The sequence below is a fragment of the Sapajus apella genome, unplaced genomic scaffold (assembly GCF_009761245.1).
Source record: "Sapajus apella isolate SASKATOON/1434 unplaced genomic scaffold, GSC_monkey_1.0 scaffold62, whole genome shotgun sequence".
Taxonomy (NCBI): Eukaryota; Metazoa; Chordata; class Mammalia; order Primates; family Cebidae; genus Sapajus; species Sapajus apella.
In genome coordinates, this window is record NW_022437002.1 from 14,736,478 (window position 1) to 14,747,609 (window position 11,132).

Consider the following 11,132-nt stretch of genomic DNA (forward strand, 5'->3'; position numbering starts at 1 on the left):
CCTCCAGGGTGGGTGGGGTCTCCCATCAAGGAGGACCTTGTGCCAAGGCCAAGGCCAGGTTTGGGAGTGGGGTCCCTAGGAAAGGGGTAGGAGCCCTGAATTATTTCCTGCTCAGCCTTGGATGTGCTGTGGAACCCACCCTGGCCTGGTGTCTCCTCATCTTTCTGCCCAAGAGCCCCAGGGGTCAGCACTGACCACTGACCCAGGACCCGCCCAAGCCATGCTGAGGACAGACGAAATGACACCATGACTGGGGCTGGATGTTCACTTCTGTTTTCAAAAAATATGAAACACACAGTCTAGGTATGGCAAAGGACAGAGCCTGGTTGGGGACTGGACATTACACACCCAGGGGGCCCTTGGCGGAGGCGGGCAATTTAACAACTGGTCTGAAAGTCAAAAAAGAGAGAGCTGGTTAGTGGATAGCTGTGGGGGTGGGGGCAGGGGCTGTGCATTCAGGCCTGGACACAGCGGCTGGCCAGCGCGGCCAGACCTTGGGCCTCACAGCAGCCCTGCCTAGGACCCATTCCCAGGGGTGGGGGCGCCGTGGTCCTACCTAGCCATCTGTGTGGGTGGCCCCCGGCGCTGGGCACACTGGAAGAACCTGAGACCTGAACTCAGACCCTCCCTGTACCCGTGTGAACATTCAGCATCCCGGCACTGCCCTGTGGGGTTGCAGTGAGGAGCCCTTGGGATTGGGATGAAGGGTTCTGCTCACCCCAAGGACCTGGGTACTAAGGGTGTCTTGGCCACTGCTGTATCTCCAGGGCCTAGCACAGAGCAGACATCCACGCAGCTCTTCAGTGAGTAAACAAAGGAGCAGGTGAAAAGGCGGCAGCTGGGCTGGTGCCTGAGGGTCTGTCCCCAGGGACACATGCTGGTGCCCACGAGGCTGTGCAGACAGCACCATGCCTGGACCTGCATCTCTGTGTGTGTGCCTGGGGGCTGGGTCCTGCCTCTGGCCTTTCTCTGAGGTTCTGGGTCTCAGATTGTAGGGTAGGTGCTTGTGTTGAGGACAAGCTTCTCAGAGCACCAGACTAAGCTCTGGGGACATCCTGTGCTTTACTGGCCCTGCCCTGGGTGCTGCGAGGCTGGTTGGAGGCTGGGCGAGGGGGCCGCTGGGCGGGGGGCTGGCCAGGGCAGGCGGAGCTCAGACGTACTCTCGGGCAGCAGTGGAGGGTCCGGGCCGGTAGGGCTGCGGGCTGCTGTTGGGTCTCTCTGGCTCCGGGCACGTGCAGCAGAGGAAGGAGCCCCCCAGCACGGCCAGGCCAGCTGAGGCCCAGCCCACAAACAGGGCTGGACCAAATTCATACCTGCAAGGGGTAGGGAGAATGGCATCAGGTGTGGCTGCTGTCTCAGGGTGTCCCCAGCCCCTGCCCTGGCAGCGGAAGGGCAGGGTGTGTGGAGCTGGAGGCTGGGGCCTCACAACCTCCTCCATCTCTCCAGATAAACTGGGGTGAATGCACTTCCTTTCTCCCTCCCCCCAGCCCAGAATATCAACACCACACTGAGTGAGCCAGGACCAAGCTGGGCATGAAGGCTGGAGGCTTGGCCTCATGCTTGTGCTCTGAGCAGCCAGGGCTCATTTCCTGATCCCGCCAGTGGAGGGGGCATGGGAGGGCCTGAGAGGGCTGCCCTGGAGGAGCGGAGCAATCCCTGCCGTCTTTTTTCCCAGTCACAGTCTGGCCCCACTGAACTCCCAGCCAGGAGGGCTCCCACTGCCCTTGGGAGAAGCCCACACCCCTCCACCTGGCGCTCTGGGCTCTCCACACCCAGGCTCTGCTGGCCTGTCCAGCCCCGCTCCTGGTCTCACTGCCTCGGTGCCTTTGCACACGGCACCCTCTGCTGGGCACTAAGCCTGCCACTCCCTATGCCTTCCCAGCTCCTTCTCTGCCTTCAGTTCAGAGGCCACCTCCTCATGGGGGCTTTCCTTGACATCCTCTCTGTGTTCACCCCGCCCCCTGTGCCGACCCCACTGCCACACTCTCTCCAGGAGGCCTCAGCCCCTTGCCCTCGGAAGTCCCCTGAGGGCACACAGAGCATGGGATTCATCAGTGTCCCCAGGACCCAGCACAGGGCCTGTCACCACCTGAGTGGCCTTGGGGACTGTTGAAGGGATGGGGGGCTGAGTCCTGTCCTGACATGCCTGAGCTGGACCTTGCCTGGCGGACTTTGTGGCTGTAGCTGCCTGCCCAGGGAACAAACTTTGTACCTGAGGTCTCCTCCTTCCCCTCCGCTCTCCATACATCTGCCTCCTCCAGGGAGCTCTCGCAATTGCAACAGCCCAGGCATCTGTTCTCATCCTCTTTCCACCCCAGGGCCCAAAGCCCACTGGGACATCTGGGTTTGAGGCTGTTCCATTCTCTGCTTCTGGCTGGGCTGAGAGGTGAGGGAGGAGCCAGGGTGGGCCCAGGCCTTTTGCAGAGCCTCCTCTTCAACTCCTGTGCCCACAGCCTTGCAAGTCCTGGTCATCTAGCTCCTGAATAGCAGCCTGCTTTCCACTGCTCCCTCCCTGGTGCCCCAAACCCTCTGCTTAGACCTTCAGGACAGCCGCATTCCTGTGTCACCCCCTCCCCACCATTCTGCACATCACAGCCAGAGGGACTGCCACTGCCTCCGCCCGGATGAGGAACAAAATCTTCCTATGGCTGCAAGGACCTCTACAATCTGCCCTTATTCTCAGGTTTCTTCCTGGCCCAGAGTAACTGCTGCCTCCTGCAGGAAGTCATTTCAGCTCTGCTGCCACCAGCAGAAATAAAAACAGCTCAGGCTTGCTAGGCACTGTCCAGGGCCGAGACACTGTGCCACACCCTCACCTGCATCTTGCTGGATGCTTGTGTTGAGGACAAGCTGCTCAGAGCACCAGACTGAGCTCTGGGGATATCCTGTGCCCTACTGGCCCTGCCCTGGGTGCTGTGAGGCTGGCTGGATGCTGGGCAAGGGGGCCCCTGGGCGGGGGGCTGGCCATGTGTGAACTGGTGCTCAGGCTCTAGCTCCATGTTACAGAGGAGGAAACTAGGCACAGAAGGATTGAGCAACTTGCCCAGGTGACGCAGTGCACGCAGAGCTGGGATGGATGGATTGATTTTTTTGAGACAGAGTCTTACTCTGTCACCCAGACTGGAGTGCAGTGGTGCGATCTTGGCTCACTGCAACCTCCGCCTCCTGGGTTCAAGCTATTCTCCTGCCTCAGCCTCCCAAGTAGCTGGGATTACAGGCACCCATCACCAACCCCAGCTAATTTTTGACTTTTTGGTAGAGATGGGGTTTTACCATGTTGGCCAGGGTGGTCTCGAACTCCTGACCTCAGGTAATCTGCTCGCTTCAGCCTCCAAAAGTGCTGGGATTATAGGTGTGAGCCACTGCATCCATCCAAAGCTGGGATTGAAACCCAGAGCCAGGAGACCTAGATCCTTAGAGAGTCCTTGCTGCACCTGGGAGCCTGCTGCAGGCCTCCTGCCCCTGTGGAGGGCCCCACCACACTCCACCTGGCTCCCCTCTTTAGAGCTTCTTGGACAGCAGCTGGATCCCGTCCCCCTCTTCCTCCTCCAGGTGATCCAGTGGACAAAGCTCAGTGGCCCCAGAGGAGGTGAAGCAAGAGACTCAAGCCCTGACACCCACCTGGCATTGACAGGTGTGCTTGGGTTGAAGAACTCCTGGGTCACCAGGGTGGCATACCATGAGACAGCAGTCAAAGTGCAGAGGCCTAAGGACAAAGCAGAGGGGCACTCAGCTCTGCTCTGCAACCCTCCCACCCTGAGGCCACTGGTGCTGGGGCTGCCTGCTGTGGCTGGGATTGCGGAGAAGGGAGGGACACTCACCTGCCAGGATGAAGAGAGCACCCCCGGAGATGGCGACACGGCCCTTGGCGATGGGGTTGCTGTCTCCCACCCGTGTGCACTTCATGCCAACCACACTGAGGACCATGGCCACGAAGCCCAGGAGCACGGCCACCACCATCAGGGCCCGAGCTGACTGGATGTGACCTAGGGCAGGCAGGGTGGCACTGAGTGGGGCTGGCGGGGATGGGGGCTGGGTTGGTGCCTGGAAGGAGCCCAGCTTGAGAGGGAGCTGGCCTGGGGGTCAGACCACCTGCTGGCAGGTGCGAGATAGTGCGGAGGGACAGCCCAGGCGTGAGGACAGGGCATGGGGGTGAGAGTCCCTTTCACTGTCAACACCGTTCTCCACTTGACCTTGCAGACTTTTCTGGTAGTTTGATTCTGCTGCTGCTTTCTGGCCTGGGGACTCCCTTTTGGGCTTGGCCCACCCTCCTAAGCAGTGGAGGGCAACTCCTCCAGGGGCCCCCAGAAGGAACAGCTGAGGGTATCTGGGGCCCAGCTCAACCCAGCCTGAGCCCTGCAGCAACTCCTCCCCAGCAGCCATTCAGACAACAGTCACCTTCCCCTCTGTCCATGGCAGCTGGAAGCTTGCCTCTCCATAGGTGCATGGGTCAGTCCTGGGCCCTAGGGGGTGCTTAGGAGACCTGGGTCCTTCAGCAAGGCTAGATGATGACCTGCCTGAACCGGCACAGTGGGGCTGATTGATGGCCATGGGGAGCAGATTGCCCCTAGGGGGTCCTAGGCAGATTGCAGATGGGCCACCTCCACTCCAGAGTTAGAGCTATAGCAGTCCCCACACCCCAGAAAGAGAGGGACGGCATGCAGATGCACCTGTCTGTGCATGTGCGTGTGTGTGCAGGCATGTGCATGTGTGTGTGTGCACCCATATGCTGGCATACTACCCTGGGCGGCAGGAGTGCACGCAGTGTGTGTCTACTGAGTATGGGGGAAAGTGGATGAAGGGTCTTCACTGAGCCTTTCAGAGTGCCACAGGTATTAGTATTCCCCTTGAGAGATGAGAACATCACAATGCCAAGAGGGTTGGTGACTGGTTCAAGGTTATGGTGGCAGAGCAGGGATCCGGACCCACAGCTTCCAGACCCTAGAGCCCTCCCCTCCCACAGGGCAGCAGGCTGGCCTGGACTGTCGGATGGGCACAGGGCAGTAGTGGGGGATTGTGGAGGATGGAGCCCAGCACAGACAGCAGTCTGCGAGGAAAGCTTGCTCCAGAACCCCCTGCTGTTCCCACCTCCCACCCCACTGGCCTGAGGCCTACCGTCCAGGGCGAGCAGCGAGTCGTAGAGCTTGCACTGCACCTGCCCGGTGCTCTGGGAGGCGCAGGACATCCAGAGCCCTTCATAGAGGCCCACGGCGGTGATGATGGCGTCGCCTGCGTAGGAAGACTGCTTCCACTGTGGCAGGGCCGTGCTAGCGATGATGCCCACCCAGCCACCCAGGGCCAAGAAGTAGCCCAGGAGCTGGAGGCCTGAGTTGGCCATGACCCAGGGGAGGGGACCAAGGGTCCCGGGACTCAGAGCTGGGCCAGGGTCCCAGCAGGGGCTGTGGTCATGGCCAGGTGGGAGGAGCAGTTGGACAGAGGGAGCAGCGAGGAGGAGGATCAGAGGCAGGGAAGGAGAGGTGATGGGTCGGCGAGAAGGAGGGTCAGAGGCAGGGAAGGAGAGGTGATGGGTCGGCGAGAAGGAGGGTCAGAGGCAGGGAAGGAGAGGTGATGGGGCGGCAGTGGCTGGAGCAAAGGCAGTGGCTCTGGACTCCAGAATGCAGGGGGAGGCCCAGGGGCTGGAAAAGGCCAGGGCCCGCCCACAGCAGCCGCCTAAGCCAGAGCAGGGTCCCCAGCAAAGCTCATGCCCAGCCCCCTGGGGGCGGGAGGCCGGCCGGCCCACAGCCCAGGTGGTGTCCCTGCCCCGCCCCAGTTCCCCACGGATAGGGAAGGGAGGGGCTGAGGGGAGTGACCCAGCTGCCTTCAGGGACTTTCCCCCCAGGAAACCCCTTTAGGAACCTGATTCAGGTGCCCTAAAATTCAGATAATCCCTCACCCAAACACCAGCCCTGGGAGAATGGACTTTGCTCTTGCAAGGCTGATCTGACCCTTGGGGTTTTCTGCCCTTTGACTTTAGAACAGAAGGGAAAGGGATGCCAGCTTGCAGCAGGTAAAACTAGAGTTAGACGTCAGGGAGAACTTTTTGGCAGAGGATCTGAAGCTAGATGTGGGCAGATGGAGCTAGGGGTGGGGAGTTGGGGGGAGGGGTCATGGGTAGCTGGGAGCTGTGTGTGCCAAAAATCAGGAAGGCCAGACCAGGAAATATGTACTGCGGGGTCTTTTTGTGATCTAAGGGGGACAGAAAAGGGGCCCTATCAAAGCTGGGCCAGCGCTGGCTGCCGGCCAGCAAGGGGCCCGGTGGGGAGCTGGGGAGACAGCCCCGACCTTTTGGCATCAGCCTGAAGGAAGGCGGATTGCTCAGCCCCTTAATCCCCTTGCTGGCTGGCTTAGCAGCTCCTGCTGGGACCTGGAACACTGGGCCCTGGCCCCCAGCTCTAGAGCAGCCTGGCTCGGAGCAGCGGCCTTTGCACATTCCTGGGGTTCAGGCTGCCCCCTCCTAGCACCCCCACCTCTGTCTCCTCTCTCCCAGTCTCTCTCTCAGTCCTCAGGAGTAGGGGAATGTTTAACTCTCTTCGACCTCATTAGCAATCCCCTCACGTTCAGTTGGTCCCCACTGCGGTGTAGGTGGAGGAGGAATGTCACAACCATGCTCCCACTCCTGCCTGCCTCTGGCCGCCCCCTCTGTCCCCAGCAGCCCACCCACCTTTCCTGGACTGCACTGGGGGAAGGCAGGGTCCTGCTGCAGACCCCTGCTGGCTTCCTCCCCCACAGCCCCAACCCCCCTCTGCAGGGACAAGTCCCTAGCCTGCCGTGCTCCCTCGCATTCTTCACGTGGCTATGCAAACGAGAGGGTGCCAGGCGCTGGGCAGACAATGGCAGCCCTGTGTGCCCGCCCAGGGCGTAGGCCTCTGGTATGGCCTGCAGCTCTGGCCAGAGCTGGGGGAGTGGTCTGCCATCTGAGGGTCAAGGGTAGGCACTGCTTGGCCTGTGGTGCCGCACATCTGAGGCCCCCTGTGCTGGGAGGGTCAGAGTCGTATGGATCTGGGCACACACAGACCTGCTTCCTGGATGATCTGTGGGTCCCAAAGAGCAAATGGGGTCTACGACAGTGGCAGACAACTAAGTCCTGAGCTCAAATTCTTCTGCCACAAAGACAAGACAGTAGGGGCAAGGGAGCCTCCTCCATCCTGCTGGGGCCGCAGTGGGCACGCTGTGACTGGTGCATCCTAATTTAAGCATGCAGGGTTGCATGCAGGCAGAGGCCTCCTAACAGCAAGGAACCCAAGGCAGAGGGAGGTAACAGGCCCACAGCTAGGAAGCAGCGGGAAGGGCTTACCACTTGAATCTGTGTCGTGCTGGCCCCCATGGTCTCCCACACTCCTTCCTTTTTGAGGGTGGCACCAGGTCCAGTTTGAAGGGGGGCGGCAGGCAGTCACAAGACACTCTCCTGAGGTGACTTGAGTGACTGTGGTGCCTCAGGGTCCTCACTCTAAATGGAGGGCCTGCTTCATGGAGCTGTGGTGGTCTGTTAAGGTAATCAGTGTCTGCGGAGGGCAGGGGCCTGGTGCTGGGTAGCTGCTCTGCACACATTTCTCCAAAGGCGAAGCCCTTCTCTCCATGCTGGGGTTTGGCCCCTTTTCCCTGCCATCTGCAGATGCTCTTGCTGTAGGGAAGATCCAGGGGTCATTCTGGTTTCAGGGGGACCTGGGTGAGGCGCCCAGAGGCCAGGCAGAAACATGCCTCAGAGACACGGGCTGCAGTCCCCTCCATTGACAAGTTGAGAGCCAAAGAGGGAAAGGGAGCTGTGGTCCACAGGGCTCCAGAGCCAGCAGGAGGCCCATCTTGGGCATTCCCAGAGCCTCTTTGTGATCTAGAACAGTACACTCCTCTTCCTCTGAAGATCTTCTGTTTATCCCTTCTCTTTGTTATTTGAGGCTTTGAGTCTTCTATCAAAATATTCTCTCCTACCCTGATGGACTTCCCTCACTCTTGTTCCAAAGCCTTTTGGAATTCAGATTCCACTTCTGGAGTGGGACTCCCTAACCTGGCACAGCTTCTCCACCGAGGGCACCTACCACTCCTGGTGCCCCCCTTGCAGTCCAGTGACTCCCAGGCATGCGGGGAGAACAGGAAGGCTCAGGGTCCCAGCCCAGCCTCCATTAAGAGCTCACTGAAACTGCCCTGGGTGGCACATCACACTGTGCTTTCACTTACACTACAAGAAGCCTACAGTTGTAGCTTTACCTCTGCCATTGAAAAGCTACGTGACATTAGGCAAGTCCTCAGCTTCCCTGGGCCTGGTTTCTCCACTGGAAAGTAGGGATAACACTTGCCCTGTCTGTTGCATGAGGGAGTTTACAAGGATCAGATGTTAGGTGAGAAATGCCATCTGAAAGCATAAAATGGCCAGGCACGGTGGCTCACGCCTGTAATCCCAGCACTTTGGGAGGTTGAGGCAGGTAGGTCACCTGAGGTCAGGAGTTCGAGACCAACCTGACCAACATGGTGAAACCCCATCTCTACTAAAAATACAAAAAATTAGCCGAGGGTGGTGGCGTGTGCCTGTAATCCCAGCTACTCATGAGGCTGAGGCAGGAGAATCGCTTGAACCTTGGTGGCAGAAGTTGCAGTGAGCTGAGATCGTCCCACTGCACTCCTGCCTGGGTGACAGAGTGAAACTCTGAAAAAAAAAAAAAAAAAAAAAAAAGCAAGCAAGCATAAAACGCCTGCAGAACTGCAGCGAATGAAAGCTCTGTTCCAAAAAGACTCCCCGCACAGGCCTGCCCCTCCAGCCATCATACCCCAGGATCGGGCAGACTGCCTGCAGCTGAAGACCCACTGTCACCACTTCCTCTGCAACACTGCCTGACCGAGAGCTGGCCTTGCTAGGTATGTGTTGATCATTGACTGCTTGGTATGAGGATTCAATGTTTTTGCCTCCCTCCCTGTGAAAAATTGGAGACCTTTCCACTGCCCTCTCTCATTGCCAGTGAGGAGGGTCTGATTCAGTCCTTAGCAATCTAGCACCTTCTCTGAAATCATCATTTGAAATTTTGGAGTTCTAATCACCCTCCCAACTCAAGAGTCTGAGATTCCCAGAACTATAAGCTTGGAATGGAGACTACTTGCCTCGGGGCGCACAGTAGAAAGCAATACAGCTGTGCGGCCACCCCTGACGATTCTGCCTGCCCGGGCATGGCTAAGCATCCTGATCTGCGGTCCCATCATACTCTTGGCATAGTTCCATTCGCTGCGCTTAGCACATCGTTTATCTCCTTCTTGAGGTCCCTGAGCACGTTGAGGCTGCACTAGCAGCCACATTTTAGTGTTCTACCCTCTCGCCCGGGCCAGGCGCCTCTGTGACACATGTGGTCGTCCCATTTGCCTTCTCTCCTCTGCTAACCACACTTTTTACAGGATCTGTTCTCTTGATGCCCCTGCTGAGAGCTCTGCTAGATGCCTGGCGTACCAGAGACCAGCAGCGTCTTCCACATCCAAATCTTCCCCATGTTTGAGGAATTGCCCCTCATTCCCTCTGATCCTCCCACGGAGTCTCTCCTATCTTCTCAAGCAGTTGTCTTCCCATTGCTCACAGGCCCTGGCACATGCATTACCAAACACAGACCCAAATCACAGTTGCATCTCAGCCGGCCTGCCATCACCCCATGCTTCCAGGAGGACTCGCCCCACTCTAATTACATACACTTATCTTGGGCCTGCTGCCTTGAAAACATCTGGCCTTTTTGTGAGCTCAATTAAGAGGCTGCTGTCTGTATCTGATTAGCATAAGTTGAAACTGTAAAGGTCATCTGCCTTAATGTGGAAACTTATCGAAAACCAGAATTAGGCTGATACAGTCTTCTGTAATATCGATGTCCACCATGGGCTAAGTGTTGTGCTGGTTGCTTTGTGAGCATTCCCGAGTTCATCGCCTCAACCATCCTGGGAATGAGGAAACACACGCAGCTTCCCTAACTTGCTGGAAGTCACACAACTCCATGCGGTGGAAGTGGCGGTGTCACCCAGCTCAGTGTGTGGGTAAAGTTCATGCTCTTTGCACTAACGCGGTCCTCTCTGTATGCAGAGTGAGCCACCCAAATAGGAGAGCAGGGATCAAGCATGATAAAAGGAATGACTTATCTTGACTGCATCATTCCCATCAGCCAACAAACATGCAGCGCTATCTCCCAGCTCAAAAAATAATCGTTTCCTAAAAAACAATTTTTCCTTTTTTCTTTTTTTTTAAGACGGGGTTTCACCATGTTGGTCAGGCTGGTCTTGAACTCCCGACCTCAGGTGATCCGCCCGCCTGGCCTCCAAAGTGCTTGGATTACAGGTGTGAGCCACCACGTCCGGCCAATTTTTCCTTTTTAATAGAGGCACGGTCTTGCTGTGTTGCTCAGGTTGGTCTTGAACTCCTGGCCTCAGTGATCCTTCTACCTTGGCCTCCCAAAGTGTGGCTATTACAAGTGTGCACCACTGTGCTCAGCCCAATAAATTTTTTTTAAAATTGGATTTCTTTTTTTTTAGAGACAAAGTTTCGCTCTTGTTGGCCAGGCTGGAATGTAATGGTGCGACCTCAGCTCACTGCAACCTCTGCCTCCCGGATTTAAGCAATTCTCCTGCCTCAGCCTCCTGAGTAGCTGGGATTACAGGCACCTGCCACCACAGTCAGCTAATTTTTGTATTTTTGGTAGAGACGAGGTTTCACCATGTTGGCCAGTCTGGTCTCAAATTCCTGACCTCAGGTGATCCACCCTCCTCAGCCTCCCAAAGTGTTGGGATTACAGGCGTGAGTCACTGTGCCTGGCTGTTATTTTATTTATTTCTTTTTTTGAGACGGAGTTTCGCTCTTGTTACCCAGGCTGGAGCGCAATGGTGCGATCTTGGCTCCCTGCAACCTCCGTCTCCTGGGTTCAAGCAATTCTCCTGTCTCAGCCTCCCGAGTAGCTGGGACTACAGGCGTGTGCCACCGTGCCTAGATAATTTTTTGTATTTGGCCGGGCGTGGTGGCTCACGCCTGTAATCCCAGCACTTTGGGAGGCCGAGGCGGGTGGATCACGAGGTCAAGAGATCGAGACCATCCTGGTCAACATGGTGAAACCCCGTCTCTACTAAAAATACAAAAAATCAGCTGGGCATAGTGGCGCGTGCCTGTAATCCCAGCTACTCAG

At 57.5% G+C, this 11,132-nt stretch overlaps 1 protein-coding gene across 1 annotated transcript; it reads right to left on the minus strand.

Moving 5' to 3' along the window:
- Positions 1 to 251: 251 nt before the first annotated feature.
- Positions 252 to 5,484, minus strand: CLDN19 (claudin 19). Its single transcript, XM_032247193.1, has 5 exons — positions 5,116 to 5,484; positions 3,822 to 3,986; positions 3,622 to 3,706; positions 1,161 to 1,313; positions 252 to 389 (listed from the first exon to the last, which is right to left on the minus strand). The coding sequence occupies exons 1-5, from the start codon at positions 5,336 to 5,338 to the stop codon at positions 341 to 343; spliced, it is 675 nt and encodes a 224-aa protein (XP_032103084.1). The 5' UTR covers positions 5,339 to 5,484; the 3' UTR covers positions 252 to 340.
- Between the last annotated feature and the right edge of the window lie 5,648 nt (positions 5,485 to 11,132).

Bases quoted from the DNA above. Each gene is read 5' to 3' on its own strand.
- CLDN19 (XM_032247193.1), bottom strand. From the start codon at position 5,338: ATGGCCAACTCAGGCCTCCAGCTCCTGGGCTACTTCTTGGCCCTGGGT. The intron at 3,987-5,115 runs GTAGGCCTCAGG...TGCCTGCCCTAG, and splicing joins CTCGCTGCTCGCCCTGGACG to GTCACATCCAGTCAGCTCGG. The intron at 390-1,160 runs GTACGTCTGAGC...TTTGACTTTCAG, and splicing joins CCCTCCACTGCTGCCCGAGA to ACCAGTTGTTAAATTGCCCG.